At 39.7% G+C, this 25,351-nt stretch overlaps 1 protein-coding gene across 1 annotated transcript in view; it reads right to left on the bottom strand.

Moving 5' to 3' along the window:
* Positions 1-1,155: 1,155 nt before the first annotated feature.
* The window catches only part of LOC309389993 (TLC domain-containing protein 4-B-like), a 36,436-nt gene continuing 12,240 nt past the window's right edge, over positions 1,156-25,351 (bottom strand). Inside the window, exons 3-7 of the mRNA XM_081949000.1 lie at positions 20,693-20,782; positions 19,594-19,652; positions 18,339-18,433; positions 11,171-11,244; positions 1,156-8,474 (exon numbers count right to left, since the gene is read on the bottom strand). Of these exons, the coding sequence (XP_081805126.1) occupies positions 8,141-8,474; positions 11,171-11,244; positions 18,339-18,433; positions 19,594-19,652; positions 20,693-20,782 (652 nt within the window). The 3' untranslated portion in view covers positions 1,156-8,140. The remainder of the gene's footprint in view (positions 8,475-11,170; positions 11,245-18,338; positions 18,434-19,593; positions 19,653-20,692; positions 20,783-25,351) is intronic.

Here is a 25,351-nt window from a genome sequence, read left to right as displayed (position 1 = left end):
GCCCTCCTCCAACCCTCCCTCCCCCCAACCCCCCAGAGCAAAATACAGGGTATAAACATTTAACAATCATACACTAACATAAGCTAACTAACTATAGCATCCTACCTCCTCTTGTACTTTAACTCCCCTTTCATTAAACTAACTTTGGATAAATTGTAACATTCCTTGTTCATTCATAAGCTAATTGGAATTTCTTAGTCCGATATTTATTTTGAATGTAGTAAATCCATCTTTTCCATTCCAGCTTGTATTTCTTATCTGAATAATCCTTCAAATATGCTGAGATTTTGGCCATCTCTGTTAAGTTTACTACTTTTAACGTCCATTCTTGAATAGTAGGCAGTTCTTCCTTCTTCCACGGCTCTTTAATGACAGAAATGGTGTTTTAAATATTCTAAGCTGAGGTCACATTTTGGTTTTTAAAATCCAAATATGAAAAAAATGGCCAAGTTTTTTTGTACTCAATAAAAGCTTTGGGGACAGCACTCTTTTCAATCCATCTCTACAGAGATTCACAGCATCTTCTGTACGTTGCTGAAAACATGGTAACTGTTTATATGAGTTCTTGAGTAAAGAAATGAGAGTCCTACTAGAAATGAATGCTTAATGTGCACTTTCTAAGATATTTTCCATGAAATGCTTAAATGTGGAAATGGCTGCTTTCTAATCAAACATGCTTTTAATCATACTCCACTTATCCATATATGTAGAATGTGACAGTTTAGTGAAATATCATTTTTCTACATAAATATCTCAATATATGTATTTCTATACAATATATTTAAAATATTTTGTATAGAAATATTTCTATATAAAAAGCTTTATTTCTAGTATTTCCATGTAAAAAGCTTTAGCCTTCAACTGGTGTCTTTTAATTACATTCAATTTTTATTTCAGCACAACTGGAATGTGTGGCATGAGGCACCTTAATTTATTTCACTGTAATATGTAAGTAGAATATTTTTTTTTAATTGTGTCCTCATAAGAAAAAATTGGGTTGTTGCTATGCCAATAAGTAACTTCTTCATTCCAAAGATGCTAAGGAATACCAAATTCTCTTCATCTATCGTACTTGCATTTAGCTGATTAAATATAGTAATTATAGAAGACACCATTTTAATAGGGAGAAAATACAAGAAACAGTTGCATTTTTTCCTTTATTCTAATTAACCAATGCCTTATGTCCACATGCAACTTATTGCTTTAGACATTATTGAATGTACTTCAGACAAGATCAGTCTACACAAACGTATACAAACAGCAAGACTTTAAAAAGCCAGTGAAGTGCAAACTCAGTTATATACATTTGTCATAAACAACATAAAAATATACTCCAGCTGGTAGGTAAACCATGTTAATGTTCACTAAGTACTTCATCAGTATTGCCCAATCTCATATGCCATTGTCATTGTGATGGGTGGCAATCCAATCAGTGTAGCTGCATATTTCAGTTTAGCCCAGAAAAATAAGTGCCCACTTCATTCCTGTAATTATTTTCAATAGAATGTTTGTTATATTTTGTGCTGTGAATCAATAAAGCTTCTCTATTTGGCTTTTATTGTACCCTACCTCTCCTGGAATTTGTAAATCAACATTACATCTCATAATGCTTTTTTTAAAAAAACGCTTTATAAATGAAAATATGTAAGCACCAATGCAGAAAGTACAACAATATAGATATTTCACTTTGTGATTTTGTAACTAAATTCCTGAATACAATCAGTTACAAACATCATCTAAAGAGCAGCATTCTTTTTAAAGAGGCAAAACCTACTCCATTATTCATGTGTATTCTATGTTTGTAATAAACAAATCTAATTTTAAACTGTTACAATTCCATGCTTATTTTAGGAATCCACTCAAACTCGTTAGAAGGTAGAATTTCTAATTTAAAAGCTTCTTTGGGAGGCCCTGATACCTCTCAAGACTGCTTTTTGCTGAGAATCTGCTGTTTCGAAAGCAATTTGTGAGCACAAATAAAAACTTACAGGATCTAAGTCCCTATGTTTTTCCCGCTCTGATGGGGCTATGTGTGACTTCATTGGGAGAATAGCAAACAGAGAACGTGCACTTTTCAAATATGGATCTGGCCTCTGATTTTTTTCAAAGATAACTGGAAAAAACAAAGACATGGAAGCCACAAGGGGATCTAATCTAAGGAGATTTGTTAAATAAGAGAAAGGAAAATACAATAGCGGATGATCAATAGCATATATTGCTAAAGTTTACAAACTTTTGTATTTAAACTTCAGCAATGTAAGGCCACATTAAAAAAAACAGTTATAAGTTCACAGGCTGGATTTGTACTCTTCATTACTGGACTAAAAAAAACCCGGTCCATTCGTACACTGAGGCAAGTCCTGCAATCATTCTTTATTAGATAAATCAGCATGTTTGTTAAATAAAAAAACAGTATTAGTACAGTATATGGTTATTTTGAAAAAAAATGCTTCATCAATCACAACTTATATTGATGACAGTATATTTTGCTGCTACTGTATATTCTGGTACTCTAAACAGAACATCAATGGGATTAGCTTTAATAGGGATTTCATTTCAGCAAATCAATGAGATTCCATACATTAGCAATAAGTATGATTTTGACATGCCATCTCACCCTCCTCAAAATTGCATGAGATTAAGACTTCAACTTCCCATGAGGCGGGGTAGCGGGACCAAGCTATTACTGGAATACATAGCATGGTACTATATCTAGATATTAGGAGCATAGGAAGGTAACATGGGTCATTGGAATAGAAATAGGAAAAGTTAAAACCTTCTCTGTTATCAAAGACTGTACCCAGGGAGGAAGGGGAGGAGATTGGACGTGGTGATCCTTTGAGAGCTGTATGCAATGAAATTTTACTTTAGTATATGCCGATTGGTGTACATTCAAAGTGACAATAAAATTATTCTAAGTTCTAAATAGGAGAAGGAGGGAGAAATATTTAATCAATGCATATGGCTGTCACGTTTCCAAGGAATAAGCTAAAAAAGACATGGTTAACTGTAGTCAACAATAACAACGAAACATACAATCTAGCTGTTAACCCATATCATACTATAGCCCAAAGTGGGCACATCTTACAGCCCAGCCTGAAAGCCAATTTTTTTAATGCCTTGTGAAAAGCTAGCAGAATCAGGCCAACTGAATCTCAGGGAAGATCATTCTAGAGCCAGGCATTGCCATGGAAGTGGTATTCTTCCTGGGTCCAGCCAAATGGCAGGACCTGGGACATGCCTAACTTGGCAGAGGGCATGGGATGGAACAATACAACTAGAGAAAGGCAGTCCTGGAACTAACCACTTCATGCAGGAATTAAGAGATAACCACCGCCCTCCCTTCAACTGCACTTTTGTTGATGTTAAATGCAAATTCAAATCCTTTCTGGCAATACGGATAGGGAAGGGAAGGGTGTATGTCAGGGGTGTCCAAACTTGGGAACTTTAAGACTTGTGGACTTCAACTCCCAGAATTCCCCAGCCAGCCATGCTGGCTGGGGAATTCTGGGAGTTGAAGTCCACAAGTCTTAAAGTTCCCAAGTTTGGACACCCCTGGTGTATGTGTAAATATGTGTGGGCAGAGAAAACCTAGCCATAACTGACATTTCGCTTTCGAAAGAGAATCCATTGTAGTTATTTTTGCATGTTTATTTGCTAACATATTCTCTTTATATTGCCCAGAAATGTTGGAGAATAGCATTACAATGAATACAGGGATTTTATGCAGTTTTGATCATAGTAACCCTAACATAATTTAAGGAAACCAGTGAAAAGAAAATATCCTGTTTCTTTCTTTTCCCAGAAACCCATTTAATTCTCTGTAGCGTTTCAGAGATCGCTTTTGAATCTGACAAAGAAATTGCCCTTTGCTTACTTTCCTTAAGTTGACATCTGAGAACCAAACATAATTTTGGACAAATCCTCCCATCCAATCCCACATTCTTCAGGGAAGCCTTGTTTTTCTCCAAAGCAGCTTTTTAGCTAGACGAATTATTTCAGAGGAAAGAAAGATATTCAAAATCTTCCCTTTCATAAATTTCCTTACGTTATGCTAAGATTCAGGTAACTCTCTTCCTTAAAATAGTCTATGAACTCCATGATAGCTTACAAGGAAGAAACCAAACAAGATAAACTACCCAATCATGTTGCCTTTTTTTAGTTTTTAGTAACAAAATCATCCTTGCTAAAATAATAAATAAAATACAAGATTGAGAGATTGACTTATAAAACCTGTGTTACTGTACTGTACTTAATCATGGTTAATTTTGTAAATTGTAGATTAGTTCTGATATTAATCCTACCTGTAACACTGTGATATTATCAGTGTTTCCAGTGATAAAGTCTTCTGAAATGAGTGGGAGTTGTTGAAAAAGCTACACTGTACATGCTACAACTTGTAATATGCATGCTAAGCAGTAAATTATATTGGGCTCTGTGAGATTTATTTTGGAGTAAAGATAATTATATTGCCTATCTCATTCAGCAGTCCAATGGAGCACAAATTTTTAATACTGCCTTCTATTGCATTCTTAGCAGATTAAAAATGTTTGTTAACAATAAGATTTTCTATATAGTCAAATAGTATTATCCTGAATCTTTATATAAGCCAATTGATTTCCCTTTGTAATTAGTCTCTCAAAGTAGCTGAGGGATTATGTTCCTGCTAATGTAAATCCCTTTTCATATTTTACCACAAACACATTTGTTTTTCCTCCTTAAAAAGGTACAAGTCACCATATCAATTTGTAAGATAATGATGGCACTTTACAAACAAATTATTTCAAAAAGCCAACCACCTCAGCTTTTAATGCCTTTTAGGGCAGATACATTTTCTGTAGATAAGAGCTCTGATGTAGTCTAGGGACACACACAGGATCAGTCATTAAAACTTTAATTCAATTAAAATTTTAAATAAATTGCTTGATAACTTTTTAACATTTGATTTATAGTTATTAGCATGCATTATAGAGAGGCCATTGAGTGCTAATATATTATTTTGTGCACTCTCTCTTTCAAGACAGGAAAGCTCATTTTTGAAAGCTTAAGAAACCAAATTCTCATCAAGCTACTTGGAGGTTTGGCTGTTTTTTTCTTCAAGTATATCAAACACCTATTTACTCTTGGGTTACGTAGAAAAATAAGTTGTTAGCAATACCCTTTTTTCCAGTTTAATCATGCTCCATTTTATCCTCTGTACTAAAGTCAGAAAGTACAATTAGGACAAACAGCTGTCTCCCATAAGTCAGGGCAACTAGGTGAAATCATATCAGTGGTGTACTACTGATTGGCTCTTGTCCGTCTGAATCTCTAACATTGTTACTTCTTGACACTGCAAAAGTGCACTAAACTATATTGTGAAACTCTCTTAAGATCCAACTACATATTTTAAAATTAGGGCAGGAAGGTGGTCTTTTGGAGCAAACTGCTTACAAATACAGATATTGCTACAAAATGCTCCATACTTCAGTGGTGTCAAACTCGCACCGTCACGTTGTCGTCACATGATGTATCATGACTTCGCTAAAATGGGAGATGGCATGGCCAGTGTGTGACGCATCTGGCCCATGGGCTACGAGTTTGACACCCCTGCCATACTTGATAGCACCAATGGCATCAGGGTATACTAATCAGTCATTTAAACTGTTGTTTAAAAAATTAATTAACTAATTTAAAGTGGCTCTGTTTAATTAACTTGAAATCTGTTAAGTGGGCAGTTTACTGTTTACTATAATGTTCGAAAATGAATTTTAAATTTCAAAACACCTCAAACAATTGCAGAATATATTAAGATAGTGTGATACCATTCGCTTAAATATTAAGGTTCATTAAATTTAATGAGATTAAATGAATTACTATATTTATTTATAACTGTGAATTGTAAATAATTAAACCTTTTTTTTCTTCCCCCCATTTTTTCTCATTTTGAAATAAAGGTTAATACCAATATTTTATGTTTAAAATCTCACAACTGAATATGTGAACTGCCACCATTCATACACTATAAATGGAATTTTAATTGGATGCTGCTGAGAGTTAAGTACTGTAACTCTTACTGATGAAATATGGAGAGATTTCCCTTCTCACCAGCCACCTAACCAACAACAAAATGTGGTTCCTGAGCATAAATCTGATGTGTCAGTTTTCATTTACTATGTTTGACATGTTTTGAAATATGAGAGTTTAAAATGGGATGTGCAAATCAACATCTGCTATTACAGTCATCAACCTATGAATAAGCTTTTGCTAAACAGTACCTCTGTGCTTATATAATATTCTAGAATATCAAGAACATAAGTTGCATTGATGGGAAGAATAAATTCTCTGCAATCTCCCAATATGCAAATAAACAAATCAGCAATAAATTAAGATGTATGCTATTCCAAACAAAATGTGTGATAGATAAGTGGTAAATATCATTAAAAATACATTAGATGATGATTTGGTAAAGTCAATTTAATATATTACAATGTAAAATAAACTTGAGTCCATAATAATAGAGAGCATACGTGAAGTTAATGTAAACACTGGATTTCCAATTATTTTGTTTCTCTTACAAATTTTCCCTTTTCACTTTGTATTTGCAACTATGATTGATTACCTCACAGTCAGACTACTGCAATGTGTTCTATGTGGGACTGAACTTGAAAATGACTTGGAAGCTGCAACTGAGCCAAATTGCAACCTAGCTATTCTAAAAGGAGGCGTGGGTTTAATAGCACAACACCCATCCTCACTTTGTTGGTGGTCAATAGGCTTGTGGGGTGCAGTTCAAAATACAAGCTTTAACCGAGATAATGCATTAGACAATTCAGTCCCTGTAAATCTCTCTTGAATGGAATCGGTCATCCTGTAATACCATTCCTACAAAGGTGGCAAAGGGTCCCCCATCTGCATGAAGTGAAGGAGAGGGTACCAGAAGCGTATATTCTCCCACTCTGTGGAATATCTTGATCCCTGAGATGCAGAGCCTACTTGTTTTTTTCTTTGCAAAAAAATTAAGACCAACCTGGTCCAAGCACTTTTCAGCGAAGATGGTGAAACTAGACTATTACTCTAATGTCCTTTTAAATTAGTGATTGTCTAACTTTTATTTTGACCATACTGAGGTTAATAGAGACCATCTTGAGTTGCTAGAACTAAAACAACACAGATATGACTAAATAAATACATAAATAAATAAATAAATATTAGTGATGTTTCTGCAAGTAGCCATTGTCAAGAGCTAAGGGGTGGTTTTTCTCGTTGGAGAAGCACATTTTCCTAAATTGTATTAAGGAAAAACTGAGAAAAGTTAAAATGAACTGATTAGTAACTTTTCTTACTTTTAGAGGCTCTTGTGACAATCCACATGTCCAAAATTCATTAATGCTTTACCCCTCAGGAGTTTATCCCATAACATTTGTCTGTTACACGATAAAAAGCTGAAAACAGATCAAAGTCCCAATAGTTGTGCCAGGGAAAGAGGAATATTGGCGCATTTTTAAAAATCTCCCTACTGTTTGCCATGCAAAGATGCTGAAATTTGGATATTTAAAAAGTTCAAAACATCTATACTATTTTTATATACAGTAAGAAGCAATAAAAACAACTCATTTAAGAAAAAAGATCTTCAAGCTCAAATTCATATTTGTATGTAAAACTAGTCAATGGATCTCAAAGATCCTGTTCATGCACGTAGGGCAGTAGAAAAAGCATTAAAATATATAGATCCGAAATGAGTAATTTGCAAAGCAGATAAGATATGAACACCAAATATTAGGAAAGCCGAGAAACATGCCAAAAATGTTGCCATATTAGCAGAACGTAAACAACCTGACATTCACAAGCATTAAAAACGTATCATTTTAAGAAACCTGAGTGAAAATTCACAGGAATATAGTGCTAAAAGAGGTTGATCGTTCAGGGATTCAGCTGACTGCTCAATGCTTGGGACACCCTGCCAAAGTCAACAATATGCAGCATGTTGTGGCTGTTTCTGACTCCACACAATCCAAGTCTTCAGATGAAAAAGATTTGGAGATCCAGGCAGTGTGTTATCGGAAATGCTAAATTTAAGAAAGGTAACTTTATATTTCCTTAAGAGGAACTTTTTATGGCAAAAATGTGCATTGTTCTTTTAACGTACGCCAAACTGCTATTAAATGTTCTTCTTCGTGTTGTCAGATTTGCCATTTTTATGAGCTTTGGCTTCTTTTTGTCCAATGAGACGAATAACCTTATAACATCCTCGTGTAATTTTGACCATCCACATTAAGTTTATAATATCCAACACGATACTGGAGACAAACCAGGCGCTTTGAGCTACAAATCCTAATTTGTAATAGGCTTCTGTTCCAAACTCAGAAGCCACGCTGTTGTAATAAATTGGAATGACTATGATCCTCCCTAGGAAGAACATGATGGTCATTAGCAGTCCATTGATGATGTTGGCTTTTGAAGCTTTAGAATACCCCAATGCTTCAAAGAACCACCTATAAGAGAAAAAGGATTAACAAAAATCAAAACCAGAAAGGTACAGTAGTATTAAATTTATCTCGGCCAAGTCTGAGACCATATCTGCATATCTGCTTTGCCTAACGGGAAAGCAATTTTGCTGCCCTAAAACCTGGCTGCCGCCACAATGCCATCCTTACCACACATTTGGAAGAGTCTCATGCAGCATAGCTGTCTCCATAGATTTAATGTGCAACTTGCTAAGGGGCGTTCTTTGGCTGACATTCCAGCCACATTCAACAACCTGTGAAAAGCCCCCTCCAAGTTGTATACATAATGCTTTGGTTACTCCAGAATTGCAATCATTTTGTTTCTTCTCTCCTGTCATATCAAACTAATTGAACTGTTTGTTGTTTTGTTTTGTTTTAAATCCTTGAAACTGAGTTGTACTGCTTATGGTGAAAGGTTTTGTATCTCTTTGCTGCCATCTAATGATCTTTGTAGTGTACTGATCATCTGGATTTGGACAGCAATTGGATGGGTGGTGATGAAAATGTGAAGTTTGAGAAATAGGTTTAGCTGTAGGGAACTGTAAGCTCCCTAAGAATATTACTTGAAGAGAGGTAGTAAGGAGCAAAGCTCTTGCAAACTGTAGTAATTGAGAAGAAAATTTCCTGTCAGGTGGCTACAGAAATTTAAAAGACAAGTTCTTTCCATTACACTTCCAATTACCTCTGAGAATCCAAGAACAGGGGTTAGTCAATTTCAGGATTTGAAATTCCATCAACCAATTTGACTAAACCAATGGGGAAAGGGTTTGTGCAGAGACTGTAGAAGGCAGGGTTCTAATTTAACTAACAGCCCAGAGAGAACTGAGGGATAGGAGACAGGTTTATTAGGTTTAGGTTTTATTAAATTTATAGACCGCCCCCTCTCCCTGTAGGGACTCGGAGACTTGATAGAAGAGGTTGATCCAACAGACAACTAGCAGCAGCAAATGGAACTGCAAGATTGTCAGTGCAGGACATGCTCCCCCACATGCATCAATGCACTTGGCACTGCCCACATATGCCTCAAGCATAAGAGAGAAAATAGTAGAATCTAGCAGAATAAACATTCGAAATCTGCATTAGGGCTGCCTCAGCTGCAGAGGAGTTATGACCTAAAAGTATATTTTTTTAGTTGATAATATATTCTACTCTTGTTCTTTGTGGTAAATAAGAATAAACAGAAGCACAGAAATGAGCCATTAATTCTAATCAATAGATATGTATAAATCAACAGGACAAAAATATTCTATTTTAGTATAGATGCTAAAGAATGCATAGATGCAGGGCAAGTGGGGTCCTGTATCATTCCTCTCATCTTCCTTTGTGTAAACAGACAAAAGCCAAACTCACAGAATATATTCTTAAATTTTGGAAATGTGCACAATAGTTGCTCTCCTCAAATTAAAGGAAATTTTGAAGAGACATGAGGCAAAATTCAGTATTCTGTTAGCTGTTATTATGTTTAGTTCTCCTCCTCAAACTCATCTATTCTAATAAAGTGGGGAAATCTTCCTTTCCCTATGTGATTTTGTTCATGTTGTCCCTACTCCAGTATAGTTTCTGCATTCTACAATTGAATGGCTAGAAGTAAAGAAAGGGACAATATAGTTCCTTTTCTGCCTATTGATATAGATATAGGAAGTGAAATAAACTTAAAGCAAGATCTAACATTGAATTTTGTCTCATGTCTCTTCAAAACGTCCTTTACACATTATTAAGGATCATTATACAGTATAAAAGCAAATGCATTAAGCCTCTGACAAATTTTAGGGGTTAATTTGTATATTGCAGCATATCATCTTTTTTTTTTCCAAAACAAACAGGCTCCTCTGAAGTGAACTTCTAGATGATTCCAAAGGAAGGAAGGAATCCAGATGATTTGGAAGGAAGGAGGCTGACACTTTAAGCTATATAAAATACCATTTATAAATATAGTCATGCAGAGTGGAGTAATATATACTCTTATTTTGTAGGACATAGAAATTAAATAAACTGTATGGTAATAATGTGACTAGAAAATTTCAAAACTTAATTTCTAGATCTCACTATTAGGCATTCTTGGTACCTAGATGGATCATGCTTTTGACTTGACATATCTCAGAAGTGATATATAATACAGTAGCAGATATGAACAAACAAATAAAAAACAGCAAGAATAAAATAAACTCACAAGAGACAGTAGCATACAATTTTTGAGGATACATGCAACTTAAAAGTGGACCCTTTTACTAAGTAAGGTACCTACTCCAAAAATCATTGCACAAAGAAAAAAAAACTTCATATTTTTATTTAGATTAAAAAAAAGCCTCTTTCTGCTTTAAAGATCCTTGAATGGATATTAAGATAAAAACAATATAGTTATTGGTTTTAGTTTGAATGGTTATCTTTTTAGAAACTATGAACGTCATCTGCTAATAAAAATTAAATTATTTTGTAATTAAATGCAATTTCATTAAGTCCTCTAGCATTGATACATTTTGAAAAAAACCTCAATTAATAATTTAGATCATTTTCATTAAACCTTTGCTAAAGAACCAGTGATCACAAGGTTTTAACTTTAAAAAAAACAATGATACAGTATCATAGTATATAGACAGAGCACATTTGTTAGGTCAGAAGTGACTGAATTACACATAACAAGCTAAATGATAATGTAAGAATAACTTATGGAAAATATTACCTACCGCTGATTCACAAAAGGGGTAGACAATTCTGCAAGCAGGCGAAAATTAGCAAAATATGCCAATATTCCTCTATCCTAGGAAAAGGAAGTAGAAAAACAAACCAAAGGTCACAGTTCTAAGTCTTATAAAAATAATACATAATATAAAACGTCTAAATATCAACATTATACTCTTAACATAAAATAATAGTAGTAGATTGGATAATTAACCACATAGAATACTGTTTAGGAAAATATACCAAGTTCTTCAATCCTTTAATGAATCTAGTATACCACTTAACGCATCTTCTAGAAACTATTGTAAAGATTCATCTACTATATTATTAAAAACTAATAAGAAAAATCATTTTACAAGGATAACTTCAGTAGTTCAAAATTATGTAAGTTTTATCCACATAGAATATAAAGGATCTTAATACTGTTGAATAAAGGCTACTGTGGTCAATGTCCTGATCTCCAAATTTCCATGTTGCTGTGCATTGTATAGATAGTCCTCAACTTACGACCAGAATTGAATCAAAAATTTCAGTTGCTAAGTGAGATAGTTGTTAAGTGAGTTTTGCCCCATTTTAAAACCCATCTGGCCATGGTTGTTAAGTGAATCCCTGCAATTGTTAAGTTAGGTTGTTACGTGAATCTTACTTTCCCATTGACTTTGCTTGTCAGAAGGTCTCAAAACAGGATGTTTTGGAACACTGCAACCGTCATAAATATGAGTCAGTTGCCAAGTATCTGAATTTGATCACATGACCATGGCGATGCTGCAACAGTTGTAAGTGTGAAAAAAGGTCATAAGTCACTTTTTTCAGTGCCATTGTAACTTCAAACAGTTAATAAGCGAACTATTGTAGGTCAAGGATTACCTGTATATATAACTGAAATCTGCAATGGTTCCGTATGCTATCAACAATACTGATTTCTGGTGTTAGTCAGATTTGTGTATGGTATACTAACTGCCAAATTTGCATCTAGGTTAAATTTTGGATACTGCTGTTTAATTTTAAAGCTTCATTCTCTCTCTCTCTCTCTCCTTAGTATTTCATATATTATTATTAACATGCTCTGATGCTAAGGAATTAGACATTCTACTCCCCCTCCCAACCTGAAAACTTGGATGTGGGCGTGGCCAGTGCATGACTCATCCGGCCTGCTGGCTGGGAGTATGGAGATGAGCCTGAGGGAGAGGTGGTGATAAGATAGGAGAGGTTTCTGTGGGACAAGGCTGAGTGAGAGAAGGGAAACCAGAGGGGGACAAGGTGATAAGATAGGTGGGGCTTCTGTGGGGCAAACCTGAAGGAGAGAAGTTGATAAGATAGGAGAGGTTTCTGTGGGACAAGGCTGAGGGAGAGAAGGGAATAGGATAGGGGAGGTTTCTGTGGGGCAAGCCTGAGGGGAGAAGAGGATAGGCAAGGAGAGCTTTTTGTGAGGCTAGGCTGAGGGAGAAAAGAGGATAGGATAGGGGAGGTTTCTGTGGGGCAAGGCTGAGGAAGAGAAGGGGATAGGATACAGAAAGCTTCTGTGAGGCAAGCCTGAGGGAGAGAAGGGGATAGGATAGGGGAGGCTTCTGTGGGACAACCCTGAGGGAAGGGAAGGGAAGGGAAGAGGAGGGGTTGATGGTAACTACTCATTAATTTTCAAGCTGTAAGTATCAATTTATCAAGCCTGATCACATAGCTTCGTAACGGAGCACGGGTATTCATCTAGTCCCAAATATACTTGAAGGAGGACAAGTATAAAAGGCAAAGCTTATCAATTGAATGGCTATTGATGAACACAGGATGTACTGATTATAAGACACCGAAACTGTAATTTCCTTAAGTGATGTGATGGAATTGAATGGAATGGAATGGAATAGAATAGAATAGAATATTGACCAAGTGTGACTGGACACACAAGGAATTTTTCTCCGGTGCATAAGCTCTCAAGTGTACGTACAAACAACAAAGTGATGGTCATTTTTTTGTCACTTTCCATAAGCAAAATAAATTAAAATGACAGTTGGTCTTACCTGAACTGTTGTGTTAGGAGGTTTCGCAGGATTGGGTATTGTGATGTCCAATTGGCTTCAAGACAGAGTTAATTTGAAACCACGCCTCTGTGCTCCTTGCTTCTGGTTCCCAGTTTCAACGAGTCAAGCCCACTGCAAAACACCTGAAAACAAGTCATAAGGGAACACACCCTACCCCCTGAACTCCCCCAACCCCTGGACCAATGCTAGTGCGGGAACCTGGCTAATCCTGCAAAACCTTCTAAAGCAACAGTTCAGGTAAGGCCAACTGTCATTTTCCGGAGGAATTTTGCAGGATTAGCCAGGATTGGGACATACCCAAGTTAACGTCCCTCAGGGGGGGCACTATTGGTCCTGGGACCCTCATGCGCTACCACCTGTTGTAACACCCTACAACCAAATGCAGATGCACACGCGTCTAACCTGTAGTGCCTGATGAAGGGAGATGGGGACGCCACGTAGCCGCCCTGCAAATCTCAAATAATCGTGGAGAGGGCCGCCACCTGTCTCCTGAGGGTGCCATGTGAGAGCCCCCTATCCAATCCATCTTGGAGGAATTCCAAGACGGGCGGTACCGAAGCCTCACGAGGATTCGTTCCCAAGACCCAGCACCACTCTGCAAAGACCCGCCCGGTGGAATCATAAATCCTAATGGTGGAACCCTTGCGTGAAGCCTCAATTGTGGAGATCACCCTCTGTGAAAGCTGGACAGCCCTTAGGCGCTCCCGCTCAATCTCCACACGGCTAGCTGCAGCCACTGTGGCTCGGGATGCACCAGGTTCCCCTGTCTGAGGTCCACATCCCTCTCTGGGATCCTCCACGGGTGTGACACTGAGAGGCACATTAGATCTGCAAACCACATACGGCGTAGCCAATAGGGCGCCATTAAGATAAGCTCCGCCTTCTCTGATATCACTTTCCGAACTACCCCAGGGAGAAGGGGAAGGGGAGGGAAGGCGTAGAGCAGGCCCTCCAGCCATGGCATCCGAAGCGCGTCGACTCCCTCCATCCCCTGAGCCAGGAACCGAGAGAAGAACCAATCCACCTGAGCGTTCTGCGGTGTGGCAAACAGGTCCACCTCCGGATGACCGAACCTGGAGCAGATGGCCTGGAACAGTTTCGGAGAAAGGCTCCACTCCCCATGGACGACCATGGCCCGACTGAGCCAGTCGGCTTGATGTTTGTCCACTCCTGTGATGTGCTCCGCCCTGAGTGATGGAAGATGCCTCTCTGCCCAGGCGCCGAATATCATTGCCTCGGTTCGAAGAGCCCTGGAGTGTGTGCCGCCCTGTCGGTTGACGTGGGCCTTTGCCGCCACGTTGTCGGTCAGCACCAAGACATCTCGATCCCGAACATGGTCCTTGAAGTGCCGCAATGCCAAGTGAATCGCTCGCAGTTCCAGCCAATTTATATTGTGTTAGAGGTCCAACCAGGTCCAAAGCCCCTGCGCCATCTGGGACTCCAAGAGAGCTCCCCACACGTACAAGCTGGCATGCGTTGTCAGGATGAGGTGCTCCAGCTCCCTGAACTCGAGCCCTCGTGTAGCACTGAGGAGAGCCACCACCTCAATGACAGCTGCACCTGTGGTGTCACTGGAACCTTTTCCTCAGAATTGCTGGAGTTTGACCTCTGATGTGGCAAAGACGCCACTGGAGCGGCTTCGCATTTAGACAAGCCCAAGACACCACATCTATGCAAGAAATGAATTTCCCCAGCAAGCTGGAGAGCACTACTAAGGGAACAAAACGTTGACTTCTAACTTGTCTAACTAAGGCTAACAAACTAACTTTACGGTCATGGGACAGGAACACCTTCCCCAGCTTAGAGTTTATGATGGTCCCCAGGTGAGGAATCCTGGTGGCGGAAACGAGGGAACTCTTATCTAGGTTAACCGAAAAACCTAACTGCTGTAGTGTGGATACCACCAATGAAATATCCTTCCTCGCCCGCTCAAACGATGCTGCTTGCACTAAGATGTCATCTGACAGAGCACTTGCGGAGGTAAGGCACCACCGCGGCTAGGACCTTAGTGAAGGTCCACAGCGCCGGCACCAAGCCAAACAGTAGGGCCCTATACTGGTAGCGGCTACCTAAATAGGAGAACCTGAGATACTTACGATGGCCAGGGAAGATGGGGATATGGAGGTAAGCCTCCGTCAGGTCAATGGAGGCCATGAAGTCATTGCACCTGACCCCCGCCAAGATGGATTTAAGCGATGCCATCTTGAATCTTCTATAGACTAAGTGAAAATTTAGCAGTTTAAGATCCAGAATCGCCCTCCATCTCCCTGAACTCTTCAGAACGACAAAGAGATTGGAATAGAAACCTGACCCCACTTGGTCCGGTGGAACTGGTTCCACCGCCCTAATCTCTAGGAGGTATGGGATTGCCTGTCTCATGAGAGAGCGTTTGTTTTTACTCTTGGTGACCGAAAATGTCCGAAAGTGGTTCGGCGGAATGGAGAGAAACTCTAGGCGTAGGCCAAATCTGATGGTATTCAGAACCCAGGTGTTAGTGGTAATCTCAGCCCAGGCAATGGCAAACAGAAACAGTCTGCCGCCTAGGGTGGGGTCGCTATTGACCTATCTGCCCTGGCAGTAGGGATGGCCACCTACCTGGGGTTGGAACCTAGGCTTATCCCTGGTGTAGTGCCTATCCGACTGCCTATCTGATCTCGGAAAATACCTGCTATGCTGCGTCTCCTGATCTGACTGATGATAGGACTGCTTCCGAAAGTAAGGTGCAGATTTTTGCTCTAACTTCTTTATGACCTTCTTTTTATTCTTGTCCTCAATGAGGATTGGCTCCAATGGGGTACCGAAAAGGGATCCCCCGCAATAAGGCGATGATGCCAGGTGCCACTTTGCCTTGTTCTCCGCTTGCCACCCCCTTAGCCACAGGAGATGTCGGGAGGTCACCGAGGCCGCCATTGCCCGTGAGGCATACTTCATGGCATGCAGATGCAACAGCAACCAGCTTGTTGAGATCTTGATGAGTACGCACCTCCTCAGGCGGAATCCTTTCCTGCATTGTAGCCAAAGGATAGCTGTGTGGCTGAAGAACGACGCAGAGGCAGCTGCCTTGATGGCCCACGCGGAAGACTAGAATGCTTTACGAAGGGTCAGCTCCACCTTCTTGTCTTCGGCCTTCAAGTAATCAGCCACATCACCGGACACCACCGTTGATGTGGACGTCAATGCCACCACTGGAGAGTCCACTGTGGGCACCTGCAATGCCTCAGAGCAACTAGGTTCTATGTTAAAGAACCTCCTATCACTGCTGCTGGGGTTGGGAAATGTTCCTGGCTTTTCCCACTGCTTTTTAACTACCTCTAGGAACAACTTAGGGGCAGGGATGTCTTCCTTCGCTGGAGGAGGCTCTGAGTAAACTCGATCCTCCGACTTTTTCTCCGTACCTCCCTCCTTGGTACTCGACTTGGCACCCTCTGTCTCACCCAATTGCGCTGTGGCCCTGGCCTTGCGCAACAGTGACTTGAACAAATCCCGAGAAAACAGACCAGAGAATGTTGGTGCCTCAGGTTTTGAGGGATCCTCATCATCAGACATATCGACCTCTCTCTGAACCTGATCCCCCGCCATGGGACCCTTGCTAGCCAGAGAAGTAGAAACAGGCTGCGGCACCTCCAAGGGGGAAGGCCTTGGCCTGGCCTGAGCAGTGCCCCCCCCCGGGACCTTTGCCGCCATTGCGGGTCACACAGACCCCTTCTGTAACCCAGCAGAAATTCCATGTGAAATTGCAGAGGAGATAAACCTCTGAATGCTTACTGGAAGCTGCTCCATGTCTCTAACGAAAGAATCCTCCTCCTCCTCTTGTGCACAGCCGTCAGACTGTGGAGCCAAGGATGGCCTGATGGGACTATCCCCCCTGCCCCCCTGCACTGAAAAGGATCCCTTAGTTCGACCATGGAGAGTGGGGGGAAGGTGAAAATGTCCCTGAGATACACTGGGGAATCCCCTGTGAGGAGACCTAGACCTGGATCTAATGGGTGATCTAGACCTCAAGGGAGAACTAGGCCTACCCCTCTGTTCAGCCCTGGACACCTGCTTTTCCAGGGCCCTGTGCCTCCTTTCCTCATCCTTCTGCAAGGCCTTGGAGGAGTTTTTCACAGTCTCATAGAGGCTGTGGGCCTCGGGCCCCACTGGAGGTCCCCTCCCCAGGGGACAATGGGAGGGAATCCGGCCTCTCTGCATCTGCCATGGCACCAGGTTAGGGCTCCACCAGGCTCAGCCCACCAGAAACAGCAGCGACCAAAAACACAGCTTCCCCCAATCACTCATGGCCTCCACACGACAAAATCAGCCTCTGGTTGACCTTTCCTGCCCCTTTTATAAGCCGCGCGGCTGCCGGCAGCACCATGCGGTGTGCAACACAGTCCTCACTGCCCCGCGCTGCTCCGGGCCTCCTGGCCTCAGTCTGGGCCTGCAGGGCATTGCTGCTGCCGCCGGTGCAGAAAGGATGGCCACCCAGGAAGGCAGGGATGAAAACGAGGCTTCATAGTAGCCTCTGCCCCAGCCCATGCGGCCCGCAGGAATTGAGGCCCCAAAATGACTGCCGTAATGGCATCCTGCCTCTAAAGCCCCAAGAAGCAACTTCTAAATCCCTTACCGGCGGCCGGGAGCAAGCCACACCAAGGGGAAGCTTCCAGGTATCAGATGGAGGCAAGGGGAAGAAGGCAGGGAGAAGGAATTTGCCAGATGGCACTGTATTGTTTTTGGAAGAATCAGGAACCAAAAGCAACCTGTCTTACTTTGGCCAGACAGAGTTGAAACTGGGAACCAGAAGCAAGGAGCAAGGTGTGGCTTCAAATTAACTCTGTCTCGAGGCCAATTGGACATCACAATACCCAATCCTGGCTAATCCTGCAAAATTCCTCCGGAAAACAGCTATATATTTAATAAATTAGTTCAGTCCTGAAATGACAGATATTGGTCACCTATTTACATATCAAGTTTTATTCCTTTCCTGTGTTAGCTACTGTATTAGTTACTGTATTAGTTATGTTAGTTACTGTATAAGCCTCATAGAGCAATTACTGTCTTCTTCAGATGAGCCATTAATTTTAATGGTAAGTCTATTAAAATCCATTTTTGCTAAAATACACATATACTTGTTATGGTATAAAATTAACATGGAACTTACCAGTACAAAGTAATATGCATATAGAGCTAGTACATGGTGAATTACAAAAAATATGTCCCCAATTGCCTTCCAGTGAAAAATAATAAGCAACAAATCTAAAAAAGGAATAAAGAATGGGTGAGTAAAATTCTACAATTTTTATATTTTATTTTAAAACTTTTAATGCTGCAAGGCAGAGCGCCAAAATTACTTCTCTTTTTCTGTTATCATGATTGCCAGAACATCATCAAAAATAGAACCCAAGGCTTTGGCTTATGATCTCTTAACACTTATTGTTCCTAGTGATATAAATATCAGATTTGCCTCACCATAGGAAGTTATTATCAAATCTAGTCCTGAAGTTTAGGGGTGGAATTCTACCAGTTCGGACTGGTTAGGGTGAACCGGTTCGCCCCAATAATCAAATGGGCCCATCCATCCGCCCTTTTTTCCTACCTTTATCTTCTCAGCGGATTCGCACGGCAGACCAGATTGCTGTGTGAATCAGCTGTGTTACTCCTCCAAAGAAACCCAGAAGTGAAGATTTCTTCAAAGTGTGAATGCGCGCGCAGCACACGTCAGGTGTGCATGTGTTCAAATTACGCAATCACCGAACCGGTTGTTAAACCGGGAGGATCCCAACACTGCTGAAGTTGCCTAATGTTTCAAACAGTAGCAATCTCCTCCCACCTTATGTTTAGAAATATTTGAGTTTTTATTTAAGACATGCAAGAGGAGATGCATACTGTATTCATGTGTGTCCAGAGGTAGCCTTTTAAAACTGAGGACCAGTGGGGAAGAAGTTGAACTTTCAAAACAAAACACTATGTTTTCCCACTGATTAATCAATAGCCATCTCAAGGAGAACTCGGAGGAAGGCATGTAATTAGGAAGGTAAGTTTTCCTCTTTGAACAGCCTTCATTTATTTTCTCTTAGTTATTTTTCTATGGTTATTAAATTATTGATACCAAATTAGAGCTAGCACCATAGAAGCAGGAAGAAAAATTGGGAGGAAAAGTAATTCTTGTTACTCAGGCTTAAGAATGAGAAATTGACAGAAGGAAATATTTTGATACTTAACACAATACTGTCATGTTATGAAATAAAATAATCATATTTTTACAGCACAATTTTTGGTGTGAGGGAAAATATGGTTTGCTTCCTACAGACAGACTTTCCTAAAGAGGGCCCTGTTTTGGAAAACCTTCTTGTTAAAAGGTTATTTCAAAACAGATGACGTACAATAAATTATACACGTAAAATTTTACATATTACCTGAAATGAGGTAGCCTATAGTGACAGCAAGATTTAATTGCACTGTAGAAGGATCGCCCCTATAAACAAAGACATCCAAGGAATAACATTATGTTAAATGAAGCACAATGTAAACATTTTGCATTTTGCTTATTTTTATTTCCCCTCCACATATGATGATTCACTTTTTTTGATGTTGGAAGAGAGACACCACATCTGCTAAGATGATCCTACAACTCTGGTAAATGGCAAACAGGCAAGAGAAAAGTTTCTGGACAGTCATATGTAAGAAGATTAATGTATAATATTTTGAAGACAAAAAATTGAGAGGATTAGCCATTATTCAGTCAATTAGATTGTTAACTTCCTCCACCTTTGCTCTATCTGTTTCAATTAAGGGGGAATAATATCTCCATTCTGGCACAGGAAGTGATCCAAAGAAAGTGAGTAAAGGTAATCCTCAACTTATGACTGGTCACTTAGAGACCTTCAAAGTTACGATGGATTCCTCCCAAAGATACTATTGACGTGGTTCCAAAATTCCACCAACTGCCCCTTCCGTGGTCACATGAGCATATTTTGGGTGCTCAGCAATTGGTCCACATTTAAGGTTATCTGACTCAGCCCACAGTCACTTGACCTTGATTTACGAGGGTTTTACTGAAAACCACTGCTTCTGGTTTTCAGCGAGAATGGCTAATAGCAAAACAATCAGTTTGCTTAACAACTGTGAATTCACTTAATAGTCCGTGGTGATTCACTTACTAACTGCCACAAAAAAAGTGGTAAAATCAAATTGGTTGTGTGATAACCTCTTTTTGATCATCATGACCTGCGATTATAATAGGCAGGCTCAATTATGGGAGTAAGTTGGAACTACCTGCATATAGTAATAGTTGAGGTCACACTACCTCAGATTTTTTGTTTTAATGAAGCAAAGGCCCCCAGTGTCCTCCACATTATATTAAATATAACTGTGATTTTAGAAAGCTTTGGGTAGCAAATAGATATATTTGCAATCTCTTAGGTTTTTTTAAATTAAACTTAATGATAATTTGACCAGCAAAAAAAAGAACAAAGGACAGGGAAAATGAGATTTACAAACCAAGGTATTTCTTACCAAACACGGTCAGCATTAACAGCTTCATCATACAATAAAATATACAAACAAAATATGCTAACCACCAAGGCATGGACCGTAGATACTGTCCTAAAAAGACAAAAGCAATCCCATTAAGCATATGCTACCTTTAATTTGGTGACACTATAATGAAAAAAAAGAAACAACTTCCTATGATCTTAAAATGAGATGTAGACAATATAAATGTTTATGTACTGGATAGCTCATTAAAAATAATTATACTATAGTTGTAACTCTGTAATTCAAACATTACTCCATATATTTTGAAGAGGCAAGTGGACTTTCTGGTTTTTCTTTCAAGATGTTTCGCTTCACATCCAAGAAGCTTCTTCAGCTCTAGAAGAAGCTTCTTGGATGAGAAGCGAAACATCTTGAAAAAAACCCCAGAAAGTCCAGTTGCCTCTTGAAAAAGCACCTTTGGGATAACCGTGACCAGGATAACTGAGAATTTCCATAGACATTTGCTCCATATAGTTTTTGCCTTGCCAAATTCGTTGTTCCATTTTGCAATATACCAACTAATTGTTATTATGATTCTGGATCAACTGCTTTATGATGCATATGTTTTGCTTGGTTATATCTGGAACCTACAAAGATCAAGATTATGATGATGATGTCCGTTCAGTCAAGGCCAACTCTTGGCGATTCTATGGGCCAAGTCTCTCACATCTTCCGATCTTGCACAATTTCTTTGAGTTTTTCTATGTTCTGGCTAAGGTGGCTCAGTGGCTAAAACACTGAGCTTGTTGATCAGAAAAATTGGCAGTTCGGTGGTTCGAATCCCTAGTACCATGTAACAGCATGAGCTCCATTACTTCCCCCAGCTCCTGCCAACTTAGTAGTTCAAAAGCATGTAAAAATGTAAGTAAAAAAATTGGAACCACCTTTGGTGCACCTTCAGTGTTTAGTCATGCCGGCCACATGACCAAGGAGATGTCTTTGGACAGCACTGGCTCTTCGGCTTTGAAACAGAGATGAGCACCGCCCCCTAGAGTCAGGAATGACTAGCACTTATGTGCGAAGGCAACCTTTACCTTATGTTCTGACTGGTGTCAGCTTTGATAATGTCCAACCACTATCAGTTCTTTGAGAGCCTGGTTTCCTTTTACCACTAATTCTTTCAAACATTAATTGTTTTCTCCAATGAATTCCCCCACATGATAAGGCCAAAGTAAGAAGCAGTTTCGTGATTTTGCCTCCTGGTGATATGTCTGATGTTATGCACTCCATACTTGCTTCTTAGTCACCTTTGCTGTCCAAGGAATACGCAGGAGCCTTCTTCAACACCACAGCTCAAACAAGTCGATTTTCTTTCGGACTTGCTTTTTAAAGGTCCAACTTTTACAACCAGAGGTAGCGTATGGGGAGCACAATAGAATGAACTAACCTATATTTGGTTGCCAGGCTGATGTCCTTGCTTTTCCAAAAGATCAAGAATATTAAACTTTCTGGGCATATCTGTTGGCTGAAATAAGGAGGAGAATTCTACACTATGGATCAGATTTTAATACAGAGCCCTTATTTGCTTACTGGGAAATGTATCTTTTGCTGAATTACATTTCTATTGTCTATTATTTCAAGAAATCATGTTTGCTTGTTGTATTATGTTGCTGTTAGCTTTCTGGCTTTAATACAGAACATACATTGTAAAATGTAATGTAATGTAAAAACTTTATATTTTGCCATGCGGTCTGACTGAATAAAATAAAAACCGTCTGAGGAAAAACAAGTCTCCCGGTATCCATTCATTTGACTTCAATACAATACAATACAATAGTAGAGTTGGAAGGGACCCTGGAGGTCTTCTAATCCAACCCCCTGCCTAGGCAGGAAACCCTATACCGTTTCAGACAAAGGCTATCCAACATCTTCTTAAAGACTTCCAGTGTTGGGGCATTCACAACTCCTGGAGGCAAGCTGTTCCACTGATTAATTGTTCTAACTGTCAGGAAATTTCTCCTCAGTTCTAAGTTGCTTCTTTCCTTGATTAGTTTCCACCCATTGCTTCTTGTTCTACCCTCAGGTGCCTTGGAGAATAGTTTGACTCCCTCTTCTTTGTGGCAACCCCTGAGATATTGGAACAATGCTATCATGTCTCCCCTAGTCCTTCTTTCTCTTAAGCTGAACATACCCAGTTCCTGCAACCGTTCTTTATATGTTTTAGTCTCCAGTCCCCTAATCATCTTTGTTGCTCTTCTCTGCACTCTTTCTAGAGTCTCCACATCTTTTTTACATCGTGGCGACCAGAACTGAATGCAGTATTCCAAGTGTGGCCTTACCAAGGCATTATAAAGTGGTATTAACACTTCACGTGATCTTGATTCTATCCCTCTGTTGATGCAGCCTAGGACTGTGTTGACTTTTTTGGCAGCTGCTGCACACTGCTGGCTCATATTTAGATGGTTGTCCACTAGGACTCCAAGATCCCTTTCACAGTTACTACTACTGAGCAAGGTATCACCTATATTGTACCTGTGCATTCCATTTTTGTTGCCTAAATGTAGAACCTTACTCTTTTCACCATTGAATTTCATTTTATTAGATAGTGCCCAATGTTCAAGTTTGTCAAGATCCTTCTGTATCTTAAGCCTATCTTCTAGAGTGTTGGCTATTCCTGCCAGCTTGGTGTCATCTGCAAATTTGATGAGTTCCCCATTTATTCCCTCATCCAAATCATTGATGAAGATGTTGAAGAGTACTGGGCCTAAAACAGAGCCTTGAGGTACTCCACTGCATACTTCCCTCCATGTAGATGCAGTTCCATTGAGAACTACACGTTGAGTGCGGTTGGTTTGTATTTGTATTCACTCCAAGTCAAGAGAAAAAAATGTAGCGCATTCCTCTCTCTGATACACAGACTATTATTTTTTGAATAAAAAATTCACAAGCAAATTTAATTGTTCTCCAATAAAATATGCAGCAACAACTAACCAAATTTAGACGATAAACTCCTTTAAGTCAGGAATCGTTCTCTTGTGTTCTATTAAATGCTTGCACAGTAGGAATGTGCAAAACATTTCCTTTTGATCAGGCATGAAACATTGTGAAATTTAAGTATGTTAAGCCTCTGAAATGGCTAGCTCAACACAAATCAGCCTGCCAGTTGGAAAAATATTTAAACGCTTGTATGGCTCAATGGACAGCCAAGAACCAGAATATAAACTGATAGCAAACAGTACCCCTTACTAGCACTGATGATGTTACCTAGTTGAGGTAATGAAACGTTTGCAAGAAAACAAGCAAGCTCGGGGAGCACCAAGGACCCCCTCAAGTTGTACTTTGCAGAAAAGATTGCATACTTAGATTCTTGTTTAAAAACTACAAATAAAAAATATTGGGGCAAGTATAAAATACTTGGGAGAAACCATCTTGCTTTTTGCAGGGAACTAACCTGCATATCCCTGCCCTCTTTATTTCAAAGGCCATTTCGAAGGAGACAGAATATTTAGATCAGTTTGAGTTTAACTGTCGAAGTGATGACTTACTATGAACGTATCCTGTTGCTTTCTTTGTGTCCACCTGTACATTTGTATTAGTTTAATATTTTTTAGATACGGCCAAGCAACTAAATCAGTAGTTTTATTCTATTCTGTGCAACAACCTGAATTGGGCACTTTTGAGCCTTTCCATGAAATTACTTGTTTTGCATATCATAAAGTTTCATAAAGTATTGAACTTGAAAAATTTGAAATGAATCTGCTTTATATAATCTACACTGATAAAGGTAAAGGTTCCTCTCGCACATATGTCCTAGTCATTCCCAACTCTAGAGAGCGGTGCTCATCTCCATTTCAAAGCCGAAGAGCCAGCACTGTCAGAAGATGTCTCCATGGTCATGTGGCTGGCATGACTAGATGCCGAATGAGCACGGAACTGTGTTACCTTCCCACCAAAGGTGGTTCCTATTTTTCTACTTGCCTTTTTACATGCTTTCGAACTGCTAGGTTGGCAGAAGGTATCTACATTGATACCAACATATTAAGTACCATATTTTTTGGAGTATAAGACGCATCAGAGTATAAGACGCACCAAGGTTTTGAAGAGGCAATTTTTTAAAAAGTTTTTTACGTAACCCTAACTCTGCAAACCTTCCAAAAACGGCCCGTTTTTCGTGAAAACGGGCGTGTTTTTTTTTTCCAGAAAAAGGGCATGTATAGCCCTTAGGAGACTTGTAGAGTGTTCCAGGGGGGGCAAAAACGAGCAAAAAAATGGGCCGTTTTTTTCAAAAACGGGGCCATTTTTTGTCAAAAAAAAAAGGGCATTAGGAAGCTTATTGAGTGCTCCTGGGGGCTGGGGGGGGCAAAATTTCTGCCCTCCCCAGCCCCCAGGAGCTCTCTGAAAGCCCCCTACAAGCTATGCATGGCCATTTTGGTGAAGGGGCGGGGTTTCAGGAGGCAAAAAATGCTGTATTCAGTGTATAAGATTTTCAGCCTCTTTTTTGAGGGAAAAAGGTGCATCTTATACTCCAAAAAATACAGTAATATTTGCTCAGTAAAATATTTCTCCATTTATTCAACAAGATATTTGTTGTTATTGGGGAAAAGAGGAGGAAGAAGGAATGTTATGTATGTTCGCCGTTTGAGATACTTATAGTGATAAAAATGGGACAAAAATCAATAAAACAAACAAACATTTGTT

This window comes from Natrix helvetica (assembly GCF_964273705.1).
Source record: "Natrix helvetica genome assembly, chromosome: 3".
Lineage (NCBI taxonomy): Eukaryota > Metazoa > Chordata > Lepidosauria > Squamata > Natricidae > Natrix > Natrix helvetica.
This window is presented reverse-complemented; position numbering and strand designations above follow the sequence as displayed.